General features: G+C 17.7%; 9 protein-coding genes across 9 annotated transcripts in view; 3 read left to right on the plus strand and 6 right to left on the minus strand.

Moving 5' to 3' along the window:
* The window catches only part of DDB_G0277999 (molybdenum cofactor sulfurase domain-containing protein), a gene marked incomplete at both ends in the record, with an annotated part of 1,252 nt that extends 153 nt beyond the window's left edge, over positions 1-1,099 (minus strand). The window contains 2 exons of the mRNA XM_636971.1: positions 1-869; positions 940-1,099. The exon at positions 1-869 is cut by the window's left edge and continues 153 nt beyond it. Of these exons, the coding sequence (XP_642063.1) occupies positions 1-869; positions 940-1,099 (1,029 nt within the window). The remainder of the gene's footprint in view (positions 870-939) is intronic.
* Positions 1,100-1,453: 354 nt separating this feature from the next.
* DDB_G0278001 (hypothetical protein) lies at positions 1,454-1,846 on the minus strand (the record flags this gene model as incomplete). Its single annotated transcript, XM_636972.1, has 1 exon — positions 1,454-1,846. The coding sequence occupies one exon, from the start codon at positions 1,844-1,846 to the stop codon at positions 1,454-1,456; it is 393 nt and encodes a 130-aa protein (XP_642064.1).
* A 457-nt stretch (positions 1,847-2,303) lies between these two features.
* Positions 2,304-3,377, minus strand: DDB_G0278003 (hypothetical protein; the record flags this gene model as incomplete). The annotated part of the gene is made up of 1 exon (XM_636973.1): positions 2,304-3,377. One exon carries the CDS (start codon positions 3,375-3,377, stop codon positions 2,304-2,306), a length of 1,074 nt encoding a protein of 357 aa, XP_642065.1.
* Positions 3,378-6,892: 3,515 nt separating this feature from the next.
* On the minus strand, positions 6,893-7,990 carry DDB_G0278005 (hypothetical protein; the record flags this gene model as incomplete). Its single annotated transcript, XM_636974.1, has 2 exons — positions 6,893-6,955; positions 7,055-7,990. 2 exons carry the CDS (start codon positions 7,988-7,990, stop codon positions 6,893-6,895), a joined length of 999 nt encoding a protein of 332 aa, XP_642066.1.
* A 513-nt stretch (positions 7,991-8,503) lies between these two features.
* Positions 8,504-8,710, minus strand: DDB_G0278007 (hypothetical protein; the record flags this gene model as incomplete). The annotated part of the gene is made up of 1 exon (XM_636975.1): positions 8,504-8,710. The coding sequence occupies one exon, from the start codon at positions 8,708-8,710 to the stop codon at positions 8,504-8,506; it is 207 nt and encodes a 68-aa protein (XP_642067.1).
* A 362-nt stretch (positions 8,711-9,072) lies between these two features.
* racN (Rho GTPase) lies at positions 9,073-9,911 on the plus strand (the record flags this gene model as incomplete). Its single annotated transcript, XM_636976.1, has 3 exons — positions 9,073-9,271; positions 9,368-9,453; positions 9,537-9,911. 3 exons carry the CDS (start codon positions 9,073-9,075, stop codon positions 9,909-9,911), a joined length of 660 nt encoding a protein of 219 aa, XP_642068.1.
* A 478-nt stretch (positions 9,912-10,389) lies between these two features.
* On the plus strand, positions 10,390-11,162 carry racQ (Rho GTPase; the record flags this gene model as incomplete). The annotated part of the gene is made up of 3 exons (XM_001134575.1): positions 10,390-10,576; positions 10,700-10,782; positions 10,875-11,162. 3 exons carry the CDS (start codon positions 10,390-10,392, stop codon positions 11,160-11,162), a joined length of 558 nt encoding a protein of 185 aa, XP_001134575.1.
* A 252-nt stretch (positions 11,163-11,414) lies between these two features.
* On the plus strand, positions 11,415-16,493 carry DDB_G0294575 (ankyrin repeat-containing protein; the record flags this gene model as incomplete). Its single annotated transcript, XM_001134576.1, has 3 exons — positions 11,415-12,756; positions 12,825-16,355; positions 16,441-16,493. 3 exons carry the CDS (start codon positions 11,415-11,417, stop codon positions 16,491-16,493), a joined length of 4,926 nt encoding a protein of 1,641 aa, XP_001134576.1.
* Positions 16,494-17,019: 526 nt separating this feature from the next.
* DDB_G0278013 (hypothetical protein) lies at positions 17,020-17,277 on the minus strand (the record flags this gene model as incomplete). Its single annotated transcript, XM_636978.1, has 1 exon — positions 17,020-17,277. The coding sequence occupies one exon, from the start codon at positions 17,275-17,277 to the stop codon at positions 17,020-17,022; it is 258 nt and encodes an 85-aa protein (XP_642070.1).
* Between the last annotated feature and the right edge of the window lie 1,846 nt (positions 17,278-19,123).

Raw genomic sequence — 19,123 nt, forward strand, 5'->3', positions numbered from 1 at the left:
TTCACCAATTTTACAAGTTACCTTTCTAAAAGTTTTCAAAGTTCTTAATGGTTCATCATCATTATATGGATCCATTATACCATTAACTTGATCAACTACAACTACTGGACAACGTGCATTTGCTTCTGCAATGGTTAATTCAACATTATTATTATCATTATCATTTGATGATGATGATGATGATGATGATGATGATATACTAATTAATTTCCAATTATCTTCTTCAAAAGTATTAACACCAGAAATTAGAATATTTGGACGATATCTATCCCAACCAAGGTGTGCTTGAATTTGTTCACCTTTCTCTTTACGAGTTTTGTCAATTCTAATATTAGTTTCATGAATCGATTCTTTTGATAAAATCATAATTTGACAACTATTTGATAAAGAGTTCTTGTAGAGTTTAGAAGCTTGGGTATTGGCATTCAAATTATCACTCATATGAGTACGAATCTTTCTTTGCCAAATACCTTCTGGACACATTTGAACTAATCTAAAACCTTTATCAGCAGTAGTACCATCAGCACTACCACCAATGACTTGATCTAACCATTGTGCACATTCATCACCTTCATCATAACATTGTGATTGGTTATCAAACATTGCAACATTATTATAAATTCTCTTTTCATCTAATTGTTGTAATTGTAATGGTTTAGTTGAAATTTTTAATTGTTTTTCAATACCTTTTTTTGAAATTATTAAAAATTCACCATCTTTTGAAAATGATGTTTCAATTGTTGATAATATTGGATACGCTTTTTGTGCACAATATCTATTATTATAAATAATCATCCATCTTCTATCATTTTCAAATCCATATTCTGTTAATTTACATTTTTTTAATTCAATACCTTTACATGCTTTAACTAAAATTATAATTAATTAATTAATATTTATTTATTTGTTTTTTATACAAAATAAAAATAAAAGACATACCTGGATAAATAATGATATTTTCAATTTTAATTTGATTTTCATTAATTTTACTTAATCTATTAATATCATTTTCACTAATAAAATATTTTTTCAAACTATACATTAATAATGCACTTGAAAAAATTACTACTGAATATTTTAATAATATTGATTTATCCATTATTTTTAATTTTTTTTTTTTTTTTTTTAAGATTTGACCAATGTGTGTCTTTATAATAAAAAAGAGGCAAAAAACACAGATAATAAAAATTGAAATTTGGGAAATGAATTAAAAAAATCACGAATAATTTTTTTTTTTTTTTTTTGTCCAGGGTGATGATGAAATTTAAAAAAAAAAATAAAAAAAAAAAAAATAAATGAAAAAAATTATGAAAATGGGATTTTTAAAAATATCTTTGGAATTTGATTCTTTTCCTTTGAAAAAAATTGGTCATGCAAAAAGAATTTATTGTAATTATTTTCTTTCTTTGTTTTTTATTTTTATTTTTATTTTTATTTTAAAAAAAATCCCTTTTTACTTCCAAATACTATCTCTACATAATCCATTATAAATACCATCAATTCTTGAACCAAATCTGTTATTTGAAAAATAATCTTTATTTACTCTACGAGAATAGATTTGATGTTGTTCAAATGGATCCCATTTTATAAAGCACACATTTATAGTTCCAGAAATGAATGAACCAACATTATTATGAAATTTATTTGGTAATTCTAAATAACCCATACTTGTATTATAAATGAATTTTTCACCTTGAAAATTAATTTCAGTAAATAGAATTACTTGATTTGATTGGTCATTAAAAAATGGGTATGGGAAATAATCATCTGCGTTTGAATATTTAAATAATAATAAAAATAAAAATGATAAAATTATTATTAAAATACCTTTAAAATTATTTATCATTTTTTTTTTTTCCTTTAAAATTAAATAAATTATTATTGTATTAAATTAAAAAAAATAAAAAAAAAAAACCAATAATAAATAAATAAATAAAATTCAAAAAAAAAAAAAAAATAAAAAAAAAAAAAAATAAAAATTAATTGATTTATTTGTTTAAAAAAGAAAAAAAAAAAAAAAAAAGACTTTTTTATTTTTATTTGGAATGGAAATATTAATAAGTTTATATATAAACTAGGTCGAATTAAATCATCAAAAAAAAGTATTAAAAAAGTGTATTTTTGGGAAAAATAAAATAAAATAAAATAAAAAATAGATTTTAAAAAAAAATAATAATAATAATTTTATTATAATTATAAATTTTATTTATTATTATTATTATTATTATTTATTATTACTGTCATATTGTTACTACTCTATTATTACTATCTTAAAAATTATATATATATAAATGTCAATATTTTTAAAAGAATTTGAATTTTCCTTTCTTTTGTTTAGAAGGAGTATTCGAGCCAGAATCCAAATCAATTTGATCTAATAAATCAGTTAACATTGCTTTCTTTTGAACATTTTGTTGAGTTTTATCACTACCACCACCACTAGCACTATTACTATTACTATTGTTATTGTTATTGGTATTGGTATTACTATTACTATTACTATTATTTACTGTAGTTGAAAGTGAATTTGTTGAAGAATTTGAAAGATTTAAAGATGGTGAAGTTGTATTTGAATTTGGAGAGAAAGAACCAGAAGAACCTAAACCAGTATTTGCAGTTGAAGTTGTTGAAATCGAAGGTGAAGTTGTACTTGAAACTTCATCTGAAACACCTAAACTCAAATTTGAAATTTCAAAATCATCTTTTAAAAACTCTGATAACATCGCATTCAATTGTAATTCAGTTTGATATTTTGTATCCCAATCTAAATTTGGCTCTTTATTTGATACTGATAAACTACTTCCAATTGGTGATGATTGTTTTTGTGCATTTTGTTTATCATCTTCATTATTATTATTATTATTAATATTATTTTCTTTACTATTTTCATCCAATGATATATTCTCTAATTTATCTATTTTTATTATATTATTACTATTATTATTATTATTTTCATTATATATATTATTTGTATTTGTATTATTTGTATTTGTATTATTATTATTATTATTTGATAATTGTTCAATTCTAGATTTTAAAAATTGAATTTCATCTTTATATTGTTTTTCTTTTTGTTGTTGTTGTTGTGTTATTGTATTTACTAAGGAATTGAATTCATCGGATAAATCATTTGATCTTTTTATAACATTTCTAACTAATTGAACAGTGTATAATCCTAAATTCGATGAATCAAACTGTGATGAATCAATAGCTTGTGCTTGTGTATTAATATTTATATTTAATGAATTCTCTGCTTGATGTAATGTATTTTGATTGTTTATTAATGATCTTTCTATACTTTGTGAAAATGCTACTAAAACTTTAAATACTTTAGTATCAATTTCGTTCTTATATTCTTGTTCTAATAATACAGTCATTTTTATTTATTTATTTATTTATTATATATTTAGACAAATACTAGTATTTATACAATTTATTTCCAGTTAGTTGTTGATATTTTTTTATAAAATTTTTTTTTGGTTTTGGTTTTTTTTTTTTTTTTTATAGAATTTTAAAATATATAAACCTCGGTGTTTTTATATATTATTATTATTATTATTATAAAATGAAATAAAATTAAAATTAAATTTTAAAAATTATAGTTTTTTTTTTTTTTTTTTTTTTTTTTTTTTTTAATTATTATTGGGTTTGGAAGGATTGATTTGTTTTTTTTTTTTTTTTTTTTAATTATTACAAATATTATTTATAGTAAATTATTGTAGGTTGAAATAAAAAAAAAAAAAAAATAAAATAAATTATTTTATAATACAGTTATGTGTGGTTGAAAATGATTTGAAAAGTTTTTGGTGGTGTGTGTGTGTATATGTGTATATGTGTGTGTGTGTGTGTGTGTTGAGGAAATAATTATTTTTTTATTTTTTATTTTTTTATTTTTGCTTGTGTGTATAAACAAATATGTAAAAAAAAATAATAAGAATTCTTATTATGTGGCACTTGTGATTATTTAATTTGAAAATTCCTTTATTGATCGATAAATTTAATATCTAAAAGAAAAAAATAAATAAATATATATAGATAAACAAAATAAAATTTTGAGGTTAGTTTTTTTTTAAAAGATTTTCCAAAAGAGATATAAAAAATTATCCTCCCCAAAATTGAAGATTAATTTATTATTGATATTAATATTGTTAATCAAAACAAAACCATTTAAAAAAAAAATAATAATAATAATAAAATAAAAATTAAAAATATTATTAAAAAAAAAATAAAAAAAAAATAATAAAAAAAAAATAATAATAATAATAATAATAATAATAATAATAAAAATAAAAAAAAATAAAAAAAAAAATAAAAATTTTTAATTAAGATAATTTAATGTTATGAATATGGGGGTGTAACAAATATTGATTTTATTTCTTGTTTTTATTATTATAAAATTTAATAAAAAAAAAAAATAAAAAATAGAAAATCAATTCAATGGAACGCATAGGTGGTGATTGTGTTGTGATAAAAAAAAAAACATAAAAAAAAAAAAATAAATAAATAAAAAAAATCTCTACACAACCCCACAAAATCTATTTATATATATGTATATATATAAAAACACAAACCACAAAACAATAGTTTTGTTGTCCTAAAAAAAAAAAAAAAGTCAATAAAAAAATAAAAAAAAAAAGTGTTTAAAAAAGAAAAAAATAAAATATCTCTTTGATGGGAGAGTTGGAATTAATTACAATAGTAATTACTAGCAAATAAAATAAATAGATTTTTATTTTTTTAATATACTATATCTACTATAGTTAGTTTTTTTTTTTCTTTTTTTTTTTATTCATTTATTTATTAATTTATATTGCGAGCAAAAAAAAAAAAAAAAAAAAGAAAAAAAAAAAGAAAAAAAAAAAAAGAAAAATAAAAACAGATATAAAGTTTATTTTTTTTAAAAAAAAAATAAATAATAAGTATCTAAAGTATGGAAAGATGGATTGTTTTATTTATCTTTATTCTTTTATTTTGTTTTACTTATTTTATTTATTTTATTTTACCATCTTTATTTTTTATTTTTTTTATTTTACCATTGATTTGATTATATTAAACAATTACAAAAATAAAATATAAAATAAAATATAAAATAAAATATAAAATAAAATATAAAATAAAATATAAAATAAAATAAAAAATAAAATAAAATAAAATATAATTTAATGTGAGTGTCTTTTGTTACTTTTTCTTTTTTTCTTTTTGTTTTTTGGTTTGTTTTATATTATTATTATTATTATTATTATTATTATTATTATTATTATTATTATTATTATTATTATTATTATTATTATTATTATTATTATTATTATTATTATTATTATTATTATTATTATTATTATTATTGTAAATTTTATTAAAATCAAGAAAATTGATTTTATATATATTAATTAATTAAAAAAAGTCAAAGGATACATAAAAGGATATAAAAAAAAAAAAAAAAAAAAAAAGATAAAATTAAAATAAAAAAAAAAAAAAATAATAATAAAAAATAGAAAAAAGAAATAAAATTAAATTAAAAAAAAAAAGGAAAAAAAAAAAAACACCAAAAAATAATACCATCAGGTTATTGATATGTCAATTATTTAAAAAAAATATATGTATATATATTAATATATAAATAATTGTGGGTATTGGAATCCACACCAAATGTTCTTTTTTATTATTATTATTATTATTATTATTATTATTATTATTATTATTATTTTTATTATTATTATTATTATTTTTATTATTATTATTATTATTATTATTATTATTATTATTATTATTATTATTATTATTATTATTATTATTATTATTATTATTATTATTATTATTTTTTGCTTTATTTTTTAAGTGTGGTTAATGTGTACATGTAATGTAAGCGGTAGAGAGTTGTATATGTGGGTGTAAGTGTGAAATTGAATGTGAACGAGTGTGAATAATAAATATTTTTGAGTCTGTACTGTGTTTTTGTATTTTTTCGCTACCACACTTTTTCACACAATTTTGTCAATTGACATATGTATTTTTTTTTAAATTTTTTTAATTTTTTTTTTTAATTTGATTTGGTGGGCAACCATCTTTAAATATTAACTTAACTTAACTTTTTTTTTTTTTTTTTTTATTAATTCTTTTCAATTAATATTGCCATATTATTATTATTATTATTATTATTATTATTATTATTATTTTTATTTAAAAAATATGATGCAAATTTTTATTATGATTTTTTTTTAAAAAAAAAAAATAAAAAAAAAATTCTCTCCTCTCTGGGGGCTATAGGAAGAAATAATAAAAAAATAAAATAAAATAAATAATAATAAAAATAATAAAATTTTTAAAAGAAAAAGATTAAATAAAATTACTCACTAAACGCACTTAATGTTACCATAAAATAAAAAAAAGAAAAAAAATAATTGTTTTGGGCGTTTTACATACAAATTTGATTTATAAATCTTTTTCTTTTTTTTTTTTTTTTTTTTTTGTTTTGGTATGGCAAAAAAAAAAAAAAAATAAAAATAAAAAAAAAAAAAAATAACAGAAAAAAAAAAAAAAATAAAAAAAAAATAAATAAAAGAAAAAAAAAAAAAAAATAAATATCCACGCAACTGATTCAAAATTGTTGTCATTAGAGAAAAAAAAAAAAAAAAAAAAAAGAGCCATTTGGTCATTGTAATGAACGTGAAATCTAAAATATCTAAAAATTAAGTTATTTTGCCCCACAATATTATTTTTATTTTATTTTATAAAAAAAAAATCTTTCCTTTTTTTACACCCTGAACAAATTGATTATTATAAAATTAAAAATATAATTAAGTGTTTATAAAAAAAAAAAAAAAAAAAAAAAAAAAACCAAAAAAAACCTAAAAAAAAAAAAAAAATAATATCATATTGCAGTTATCATTCATTATTATTTTTGATTTTTACTATTTTGTTCTTCTTCTTCAACCATTGCTAAATAATCATTTTGTGACTAATATATATATATATTTTTTATAATTATTATTATTATTATTAGAACCAATAGTTTTTATTTTATTATTTTATTTTTTTTAAAATTATTACTACTTACATATTGATATTCAAATAAATCGACAGAGTTATTATAATAATCCACATTACTATATCCTCTATTTATATGTGTATTATTATAATTAAAATTATTTTCATTATCTGGATTATTATAATTATTATCATTATTATTACTATTATTATTATTATTAAAACTTTTTATTGGTGGAACTTTGTTTGAATTTGAATTTGATAAAGATGTATCATTTTTCGGTATATTTGATATATTATTCGATAGAAATGAATCTAAATCATTGATTTTTGTAATTAATAAATTTTTGGGTGAAATATTGTTATTATTATTATTATTATTATTATTATTATTATTATTATTATTATTATTATTATTATTATTATTATTATTATTATTATTATTATTATTATTATTATTATTATTGTTATTACTATTTTTAGGAGATGTGTTTATATTATTTATTGGAATATCAATTTCAAATTCTTTTAATTTCTCTGGTGAAACTGAATTAAATTCATCAAATTTAGAGGATATCGAATTTAAACCAATGATTTTATTCTTTTCATGATTTGAAAATAGGTCACTATTCTTTTGAGAGATTAATGTAAATGGTATTGAATATAACGGTTCTAATGGTGGTGTTTCAATTAATTCTTCATCATCATTATTATTTTTATCATAATACGGGTCTTTCATTTTTAGATCCTCATATTTATTATTTTTATTATTATTATTATTATTATTATTATTATTATTATTATTATTATTATTATTATTATTATTATTATTATTATTATTAATATTATTAATACTATTAATATTTTTGGTATTACTATGATTTTTACTATATTTATTATTATAGTCACTATCTATGTCACTTTTAAAAAAATTGTTTATTCTATCTCTATCATCTTCATTTAAAGGCTGTGTCGAAATAAATTCTTCTTCGTTGGTGTCATCCATTTCTAAATATCTTGTGTTGTGTGTTTTTTAAGTTTTTTGAAGTGAATTTTTTTTTTTTTTTTGTATTTGAAAATGAAAAAAAATTTTTTATAATATTTTCATTTTTTTATTTTCAATTTTTTTTTTAATTTTGAAAATTCTTAGAAAATCATTGTTTTGGTCCATGTAATAAAAAAAATAAAAAATGATAAAAATAAAAAAGATATTTATAAAAATATTTATAATAAATAAAATATAAAAAAAAAAAAAAAAAAAAAAAGAAAAATCAAATAAATAAAAAAGTTTGATGTTATAAAAATATTTATTTTAAATTCGAGTTTAGAACCATTATCATTATATTTTTATTTTTATTTCTATTTTTTTAAAAAAAATCATTATTTTTTATTTTTAACTTTTTTTTTTTTTTTTTGTCATGAATATCCAGTTTTGTAGTTTACAACAATAATTAGCAAGTTTCATAAGTGTTTGTTCGTAAATGTGGTTATTTCTTCTACCACCCTTGAGGGAATCTTTTTACTTATTATTATATGATTCAAGTTGTTCAAGAATCTTTTGTTTTTCTAATAAAATTTTTTCAATTAATAATTTTTCATCTTCTTGTTGTTGTTTTAATTTTTTTATTTCTTCAAATTGATCTCTTGCTTGTTGCGCTATTGATTGAATCTCTTGCTTTTTATTATCAATTTCATTTTTTAAATTATTTTCAGTTTCACTTGACATTGTGTTTGGGTTAAAAAAAAATAAAAAAAAAAAAAAAAAAAAAAAAAAAAAAAATGAAAAATAAAAAAAAAATTAAAACAAAAAACCCAATATTTTTTTATTTTTTTTTTTATTTGAATATATTAATAGGTTTACTTTTGATCATTTTTAAAGATTAATCGGTATTTTTAATTTTTTTTTTTTATGCTGTTATTTATTTTTTTTTTTTTGTTTTTCTTTGATTTTTTTTATTTTTTTGTTTTTCTTTGATTTTTTTTTATTTTTTGTAATTTTTTTTTTTTTGTGATCAAAAATTAATCCCACAAAAAAAAAAAAAAAAAATAATGGTTTAAAAAAAAAGGTTATATAAATTTGAAATATAAATGAAAGAGAAAATTATTAAAGCTGTGGTTCTTGGTGATGTAACAATTGGTAAAACATCATTATTAGTTACAAAAAAAATTGGATTTCCATTGGAATATATACCCACAATATTTGATAATCACTATTTCGAAATAAAAATAAATGACCAAATTATGAGAATTGGTTGTTGGGATACTGGTGGTGGTGAGGAATATCCTCGTATAAGGATGTTTTTTTTTATTTTTTATTAAAAATTTTAATTATTATTTTATTTTATTAAAAAAAAAAAAAAAAAAAAAAAAAAAAAAAAAACAGGACCATTATCATATCCACAAACAAATTTATTTTTAATTTTATTTTCAATATCTTCAAGAAATTCATTTAATAATTGTGAAACATATGTATGTAATTTAATTTTAATAATATATATTTGTTTTTTTTTTTTTTTTTTTAATCACATATTAATAATAAATAAAATAAAAAGTGGTTACCTGAAGTGACAAAATTTTTACCAAGTGTACCAATAATATTAGTTGGCACAAAAACGGATTTAAGAAATTGTGATGATTATAAAGATAAATCAACATTTGTAACATATGAAGAAGGATTGGAGATGAAGGATAAAATTAATGCATCTGCATACCTAGAATGCTCATCATTATTAAATAAAGGTGTAGATGATTTGTTCGATACAATGGCAATCATTGGTAATAATGACCTAAAATCAATAATTCCAAATCAATTACTTAGAGATCATTATAACCAATCACAAAGGAGTGAAATTTATGAAGCTCAAAGAAATAATTATGAAAATAATAACAATAATAATAATAATAATAATAAATGTATAATTTGTTAAATAAAAAAATGAAATTAAAAATTTTAATTATAATAATAATAATAATCCTTTTCTTGTAAAAAAAAAAAAAAAAAAAAAAAAAAAAAAAAAAAAAAATATTTATTCAAATTTGTGAAACATAAAAAAAATAAAGAACCAAAATATTAATAAAAATGGAAATTATATAATAAAAAAAAAACAGGTTATTATTATCACATTTTATTTTTCTAAACCAAACTAAAACACCTTTTTTTTTTTTTTTTTTTTTTTTTTTTTTTTTTTTTTGACCAAAATGAAAATAAAAAATTAAAAAATTAAAAAAAATTAAGATATTTATAAATTTTGTGCTTATTTTAAAATTAACCAATCAAAACTGACCAACAATCACTTAATATTTTGACTTTTTTTTTTTTTTTTTTTTTTAATTTTTAATAGGAAGTTTTTTTTTTTTAAGTTTTTGAAAAAAAAAAAAAAAGTTTTATTTATTATTATAAATAAAATGGAAGAAAATAAAATTAAAGTGGTATTGGTAAAACATCTTTATTGTATACAAAAAGGTAGAGGTACTTTTGAAACATACAATCCTACCTTATTTGAAGATCATATAAAAATAAACAAAGATGGTAAAGAATATAATTTAGATTGTTGGGATATTAGCAGTGGTGCTGAGGATTATTCTCGTTTGAGTATGTCTTATAGTTAAATTTTATTATATATAGGTTTTTTTTTTTTTTTTTTTTTTTTTCATTTGATTATTCAGTTTTATTTATTCTATTTTTAATTTTATATTTCTGTTAATAAAAAAACAGGACCACTTTTATATCCAAATACAAATGTATTTTTTATTTGTTTTTCAATATCTTCAAGAGACTCATTTAATAAATGCACATGGGTATGTATTTAATTTCCACCAACGAATATAAATAAATATTATTCAGTAAATTAATTTTTTCTATTTTGGGAAAAAAAAATTAAAATAAAAAGTGGGCCAAAGATTTAACTGAATATTGTCCTGACGTACCAAAGATATTGGTAGGAACTAAAATAGATTTAAGGGATGATAATGATCCAAATAAATCTGATTTTGTAAAATATAAAGAAGGTATAAAGATGAAGGATAAAATTAATGCATCTACATACATAGAATGTTCGTCATTATTAAATAAAGGTGTAAATGATTTATTTGATACAATTTCAATCTTTAGTGACAATAGAATACAAAGTAATTGTAATAATAAAAATCATAAAGAAAATAAATGCATTATTTGTTAAATAAAATAAAATAATTTTTATTATTTATTTTTTAAGTTTTCCGTTTTTTTATTAAAAAATTTTAAGTGATCAATTTTCCGACCTAGATATTTTAATTTTTTTTTTAAAAAAAAAATTCCCTGGTCCGACTTAAAATTTTACAAAATCAGAAAAAAAAAAATATGCATTTTTTTTTTCTATAGTTTTTTTTTTTTATTTTTATTTTTTTTTTTTTCTAATTTTATTTTAATCAAAATTAACTTTGTTGTGATAATGGACAAAGATATTTTATCAAAAAAAATAGAGTCTCTTGGTATAAGAAAAGCAAATTACCAACACATTAAATTAGAATTATTTAAAATTTTGTCAAAAATAAAAGATGAAAAAATTAAAAAAATAATAAATAAAATATTAATAAATATTAGACCACCAGAAAAAATATTAGATTCAGGAATTCATGGAAATCATTTTATTGTTTCAAAAAGCTTAGACCATCCTATTTTTAAAACATTCAGTGATAATTTTAAAAAAATAGATGATTTATATAAGTTATTAGATAATTTAACCGATAATTTAACCGATAATCTAAACGATAATTTAACCGATAATAATATTATTAATAATAATAATAATAATAATAATAGTATTAATGACCGATCTGAAAGTACAAATTATCTATTATTTGAATTTGAAGAAAACGATGGGGATCATTCTAATAATATCACTATTAAAAATATAAAAGATAATAAAAATAATAATAAAAATAAAAATAATAATAATAATAATAATAATAATAATAATAATAATAATAATAATAATAATAATAATAATAATAATAATAATAATAATAATAATAATAATAATAATAATAATAATAATAATAATAATAATAATAATAATAATAATAATAATAATAATAATATTAATATAAATATTAATAATAATATTAATAATTTATCAATTGATAAATCACAACTTGAAGAAAGACCAATAGCAGATGGTATTTTTCAAATTCAAGCATTTTTTCATCCATCTATTGATGATAGCAATCATATATACGTTGATAATAATGATTTCAAACATGATCAAATTGATAGTAATAATAATAATAATAATAATAATAATAATAATAATAATAATAATAATAATAATAATAATAATAATAATAATAATACTAATAATAATAATTATAAAAATGAATTATCTCAAGTTTTAGAGTTAATTAAAGAGTATAAAGATTTACATTCAAAATATAAGGAAATTTTAATTAAGAAAGTGGAAAATGAAATAAATACTGCATTCTCAGATGTTCCATTAATAATTAGTGAAGATTGTATATTTAAAGAAATACAAATAGAGATAGCATATAAAATATCATCAATTGATAGAATAAAAAAAACATCTATTAGAGAAAATGAAGTAGGTTTAAGTAAAGGAGTAGAATTTGATGGTGTTTACTATAAAGTTGATAATAATATCTCATGTTTATTGAACCCATCCAAAGAAAATTCAGTTTATCAATTATATGATTCATTATTTCAAGATAAAGGTTTCATATCACCAACACAATTATTAGTAATCAATGGTTTAAAAGTAGTTACAGAAGATGGTATACGTAATTCAAGAAAAGAATTTATGTATACTTATCATTTAATAAGAAATTCACAGATGAACTATTTAAAGAGTCAATCGAAAAAGATTCAATTTTTAAAGAATCGGTGAATAATAATTTAGAGAGAATGAATATTATTATTCAAGGATCATTATTTATAAAAGGTGAAACATTACAAAAATATATATTGAATAATTGTAATGATTTAAAATCTGCATACAATAAAATTGATATTAAAAGTTATAGTGCTCATATATTATCAAGTCTCTTATCGATTCCAACAGATTCTCATGGTGATAATTATATTGTTGAAAAAGACTCTTTTAAAATCGTTGGTTTAGATAATGATAAAGTATTTGAATGTCAAGAATTTAGAAAAACTAAAGATGAATATTTCATAGGTATGAGAAATATATTGTTCACATTGGGACCATTAATGAATAAACCAATAAACCAAGAAATTAAATCACAATTCATTAAACATCAACCAAATTTATTCTTATTAAAATGGTTACAATCATTAAAAGAAAAACAATCTACATATGAATTATTCATTTCATCAATAATCGATGTGGGATTACCACCAATGCAAATGGAAAAAGAAAAAGAAATTACTAAAGATAGATTAAATTTACCATTAAAATTTCATAAAGGATGGATAACATCAATGTTAAAGAGATTTAAATTAATTTCAAAATTACTTTCAAAAAATTTAAATACAGACATAACACATCAAGAGTTATTCGAACATGTGCAACCAAATGGAAGTTCATTTTATAAATCACTATCAAAATTATGTGATCATGATTCAATAAAACAAATACAAACAATTAGAGATTATGATAAATATTATGGCTTTCCATGTAATATAAGTTTAAATTTAAATGATTTATTTAAAAATAAAGAAAATGAAATGGTTGATATTATAAAACAAATTGAAGCTACAATTGAGATTTTACCAGATACACCAGAGTTAACATTAAGTAAAACAATAGTAGAGTTGATATCAAATTCAGAATATAATGATTTTAATGCTACATTTGTTTTTCAACCAATTGTTAATTGGCTTGAATTAGTATTTAAAATGAAAAAAAGTGATAAAGGTATAAAACTTCATCAATCATGGAGCGATACTAAAATAATAGTTTTGAAGAAATTATTCCAAAATGGAGTATCTTTAGAATTAATTAAAGATTTCATTAAAGAAACTTCAATAACTATAGAGGATATAGAATCTATTAGTTCAATTTTACATTGTTCAATTATAGCAAATAATTCAAATATTTTAGAACAAATTGAATTATTAATTAGTTTAGGTGTTGATATTGATAGAAAAGAAGGTATTAATGATTTAACCCCATTAGATTTAGCAGCAAGAATTAATCAATTTAAAGTTTTCACTAAATTAATTGAATTAGGTGCAGGAAAAGTATTGAATCATTCAGAGATTTCAAATTATTATTATTATAAACTTTCTAATGAAGAAAAAGAAAAATTAAAACCCTTTATACCACAATTATTCATAAGAAATCCAAAATTGATTTGGGAAATATCATTAAATGAAATTTTACCAATTGATAAAAACAGTGATAATGACAAAGACGGTGTGAAAGGAATAGTTAATAATAGATCAATTAAAAAGGATTATTTGGATCAATTGTTTGATAGTAATAATCAACCAATTAAACTACTAAACCAATATGGTACAAGATCTGTAGTTTTAATTGAAAATGAAAATGGATTAGGAATTTATTTTAAATTTAAACCACAATTTCCAGGTATTGAATTTGCTATTAAAGAATTTGCAGAGGATTTGTTTGGTTTTTGTACACCATATTCAGAATTAGTATCAATTAATGGCTTTCCAGTTTTATTAGTTCAAAAAGTGTATGGTAAAACTTTATTTGATGTATTAAATGAAGAATCATCATCATCATCATCATCATCACCAAATATTGAAAGAATTGAAAATTCAACTATTGAAAGAATTGAAGATTCAAATATTTCAAAACTAATTATGTTATCAATTTTAACAAATAATGCAGATGGTAATTTAGGTAATTTAATAATTTCACAGGATACTTTATTAAATAAATATTATATTTTTTCAATTGATAATGACCAATCATTTGTACCACCAGCATATTATAGTAACAAGATAATTTTTAATAAATTTTTATTAAAAATAGAAAATTCTTTATTTTTATTTAATCAAATGTTTAAGCTGGTACATCAAGATGTTATAGATTCAATTATTAAATTAGATATTGAAGTTTTTTTAAATAATTGGATTGTAAAATTGGAGCAACACCATAGTATGTCTATGCACTATTCCAAATCAAGTATTGATCATTCACATTTTGGTCTTGATGGAACAGTAATTGGAGTACCATTTGAAATTGAAACCATTAAACAAATAATAACAAAGCTTACTAGGTTGAAAATATGTTTAACAAAAAAGAAAAATATAACTCATTTTGATATATTAAAATTACTTGAACCATTGATTTCTATCAAATATAAACCATTAATCTCTGATAAATCCATTTCAATTATAAATAAATTTTTAAAGTTAAGGGAATCTAAAGAAATTGAATATTCAAATTTATTGAAAATATCAACATGTTCTATAAATAGTTCGAAAATTATTTTAAAATCTAGATTCATAAAAAATACTTTAAATATTCAAAGTGATTTATTTAATGGTCAATATAGACCAAATCTAATTACATCACAAATATCAAGTATTATTAAAGGTTACTCAAATATTAATCAAGTATTAGAAGATATTAAAAATAATAAATCAACTTTAAAATTATCAGATCACCAATTAGAGACATTATTAAAAGATGAAAATTTTGAAAAAATGGGAGAGAATGAACAAGGTTTAGTATTCTCGTTAATTGAAAAATCATCTTTAAGATATCTTAAATTAAAAGGTAGTTCATTAATTAAATTTTCAATTTTTAAACAATTTGATTTAAATTCAATTTCAAAAATCGACTTTGAAAATTGTAATAATTTAAAATCTTTTGGAGATTTAACTATTTTTAAACCAATCTTTTTATCTTCACTAGTAGTACTAAAATTTAAAAATTGTAAAATGTTAACATCCATTTTCATAAATGCACCAAATTTAGAAAAACTTTATGTAAAGAATAGTCCAATCATTGAAAACATTGAAACATTCTCACCAAATTTAAAATCCTTAAATTTAAATAGATCAATAAATAATTTAATAATATTAGATTCTATAAATAATTATAAATATTTGGTGAATTTAAATATATCAAACATATCAAAATCTATATTAAATTCAAAACTTCACTTTTATTTTAACGAATTAGAATATTTAACAATTAAAAATAATGAAATTTTAAAAGTTTTTTATTTTATACTTCCAAATGTTAAATCAATTAATTTACAAGGTTGTAAAAATATAACTGAAATTTATTTTAAAGAAAACGAAACTGAAAATTTAATAGGAATTTCAAATAAATCTATTTCATTCAACCAAGGTTTAGACTACATAATTGAAAAATCATTACTTTTTACAGAGTCAAATATAGAGGAGCTAAATCAATATTATTTACATTCAAAAGGTAAGTCATTATATATAATTCAAAAAATTAAAAAAAAAAAAAAAATTATTAATATTTAATATTTACTTTTAATTTTTTAAAACAGGTGCAAAGGAGAGATTATTTATGTATTCAATAACCAATGTACCTGAATTTTAAACTATACATTTGAGATATGGTAATTTCATGAGAAAAAAAATAAATTAAAAAAATTAAAAAAACTAAACAAAATTAAAAAAAATAAAATAAAATAAAATTTTAAATAAAATTTAAAAATAGACCAATCAATCAATCAATAAATAAATAAATAAACAAAAAAAAATGTTTAAAGAAGGGTAATTTTAGTGAATATTGTTTTCTAAGAAATTTTTTTAATACAAAAGATTGTAAATCCACTTTCATATTTTTGCAGCATTTAAAAAACATTGATATTTATTTTATTTTATCTTATTTATTTTAATTTAATATCATGTAAATTAATTTTTTTTTTTTTTTTTTATTTCTTTTATTTAATTTTATTAAAAAAAAAAAAAGAAAAAAAAAAAAAAAAAAAAAGAAAATAAACCAAATAATTGTTTTTTTTTTTTTTTTTTTTTACAAAAATACAGTGTTTTTTTTAGTTTTTTTTTTATTATTATTTATTTATTTACAAAATTTGTATATAAATTTATATATACAAATAAAATTAGCTTGGTGATGGGTTGAGAGCTGGATTACCACTATTGTCACCTACTTCTTCTAAGAATCTTTGTTCAGCAGATAAAGTGTTGAAACAAGATTTGTGGATAGCATACAATGAAGCGAATCTTTCGTTCTTACTACTTAAATTAAGGGTTGATAAGAATTTGCTTGAATCTATGGTATTCTTTGAAAAGTTAACGAGGTTTGAACCGTTTGAATAAACTTTAGTTGATGATTGAATTAATTTACCAATGGAATTCATTTTTGATTTGTATTGAATTTTTTTTTTTAATACGACGGGAATTGATTAGATTTTGTGCGTTTTAATTTGGATAAAATTGAATTTTTATGTAAAGAGTTGTTTATAATGATATTATTTATCGAAGCCAATTTAAAATTTAATATAATATAGCTTTTAAAAAATATTATATATTAAAATTTAAAAAAATTTAAAATTGGTAATTATGAAATATTAAAAGGGAAATAAAATAATTATTATTGGTAAATGTTTAATGAAAATTGAAAATAAAAAATAATTTTTTGATTCTGTTGTTTTTTTTTTTTTTTGTTTTTTTTTTTGTATTTTTTCAAATAAATAAATAAAAAAAATAATAATTTAAAAAATAAAAAAAATTAATAATTAGTATAAAAAAGTAATAAAAATAGAAATTATAATAATTATAAATTTTTTTTTTTTTTTTAAATACATTATTAAGAAAAACTGCCTTTAAATAAAAAGAAAAAAAAAAAGAAGGCAACCAGTACAAAAAAAAATTATTTTTCACCACAATACTCAAATTTTTATGTATCCAGCCAGCTTATAGATTATAATAATTACTATTATTATTATAATATTTTTTTAATACATCTTTTGTTTGTTGGTATGAGGTGTGGTAAAATAATATTTTTTATTATAATTATTTGCCATATTTTTTTATTTTTTTTTTTTTATTTTATTTGCTTTTGTTTATTACATCATTGGATTTTTTTTTTTTTTTATTTTATTTTTTTTTTTTTATTTATTTATTAAAAACTTACAAATTATTTCCTTTTTTTTTTTCTTTTTTTTTTTTGAATTAATTGATTGCGAGAGTGAATTAAAAATGATTAATATTTGTGAAACCTTTTTGCCTTTTATTCTTTTTTTTTTGTAATTTTTTAAAAAAAAAAAAAATTAAATAAAATAAAATTTAAAATAAAAAAAAACAAAAATTAAAAAAAAATATTATTATTTTTTAGCATTGAAAAATTGACATTTTGTGACACTTTTCAAATAAACTTAAAAAAGATTTTCAAATCTAGATTTTAAATTCGATAATTATAATATTTTTTTTTTTTTTTATTACAATAATGGTTTTTTTTTTACTTTATTTTTGGGAATTTATTAATAATTTATGATTATTTTCGTAATAGTTGAAACTTTATTTTTATTTTTTTTTTTTTTTTTTTTTAATTTTTTATTTTTTTTTTTTTTATAATAATAAAACAAGGGGTTAAAAAATTAAGTTTTACTATTTTTTAATTTTTTTTTTTTTTTTTTTTTTTTTTTTTTACTGTTTTTTTTTTACTGTTTTTTTATCTTAAAAACTAACCCTTTTAGGTGTGCCTGTGTCACTTTTTTTTTTTTAGAAATTTTTCGAAAATAGAAAAGAATAGGATCACAACAATTCTTGAATATTTTTTTTTTTTTTTTTTTTTTTTTTTTTTTTTTTTTTTTTTTTAATTTTATTTTTATTTTATTTGTTTAATTTCATTTATTTTTCAAATGGTTTTTGTTATTGATTTTTTTTTTTTTTTTTTATTATTTTATTATTTTTTTAATTTTTTTTTTCTTTCCTTTGTGTTAAATTAAAATAATAACTTGTGAAAGTAAATATCTTTTTATTTTTATTTATTATCATAATAATAAAAGTGTGAGAAAATTGTTGTAAAAGTATCTTAAGATATTATTTTTTAAGTTATTATTAGAAAGAAAAAAAAAAATAAAAAAATAAAATAAAAATAAAAATAATTTAATTTTTTTTTTATTTTAATTATTTTTTATTTTAATTTTTTGTTGAAATTAATTCCAAAAAAAAAATATTTATTTTTAGTGACCAATTAGGGTG

The sequence above is a fragment of the Dictyostelium discoideum genome (genome assembly GCF_000004695.1).
Source record: "Dictyostelium discoideum AX4 chromosome 3 chromosome, whole genome shotgun sequence".
Classification (NCBI taxonomy): Eukaryota; Evosea; class Eumycetozoa; order Dictyosteliales; family Dictyosteliaceae; genus Dictyostelium; species Dictyostelium discoideum.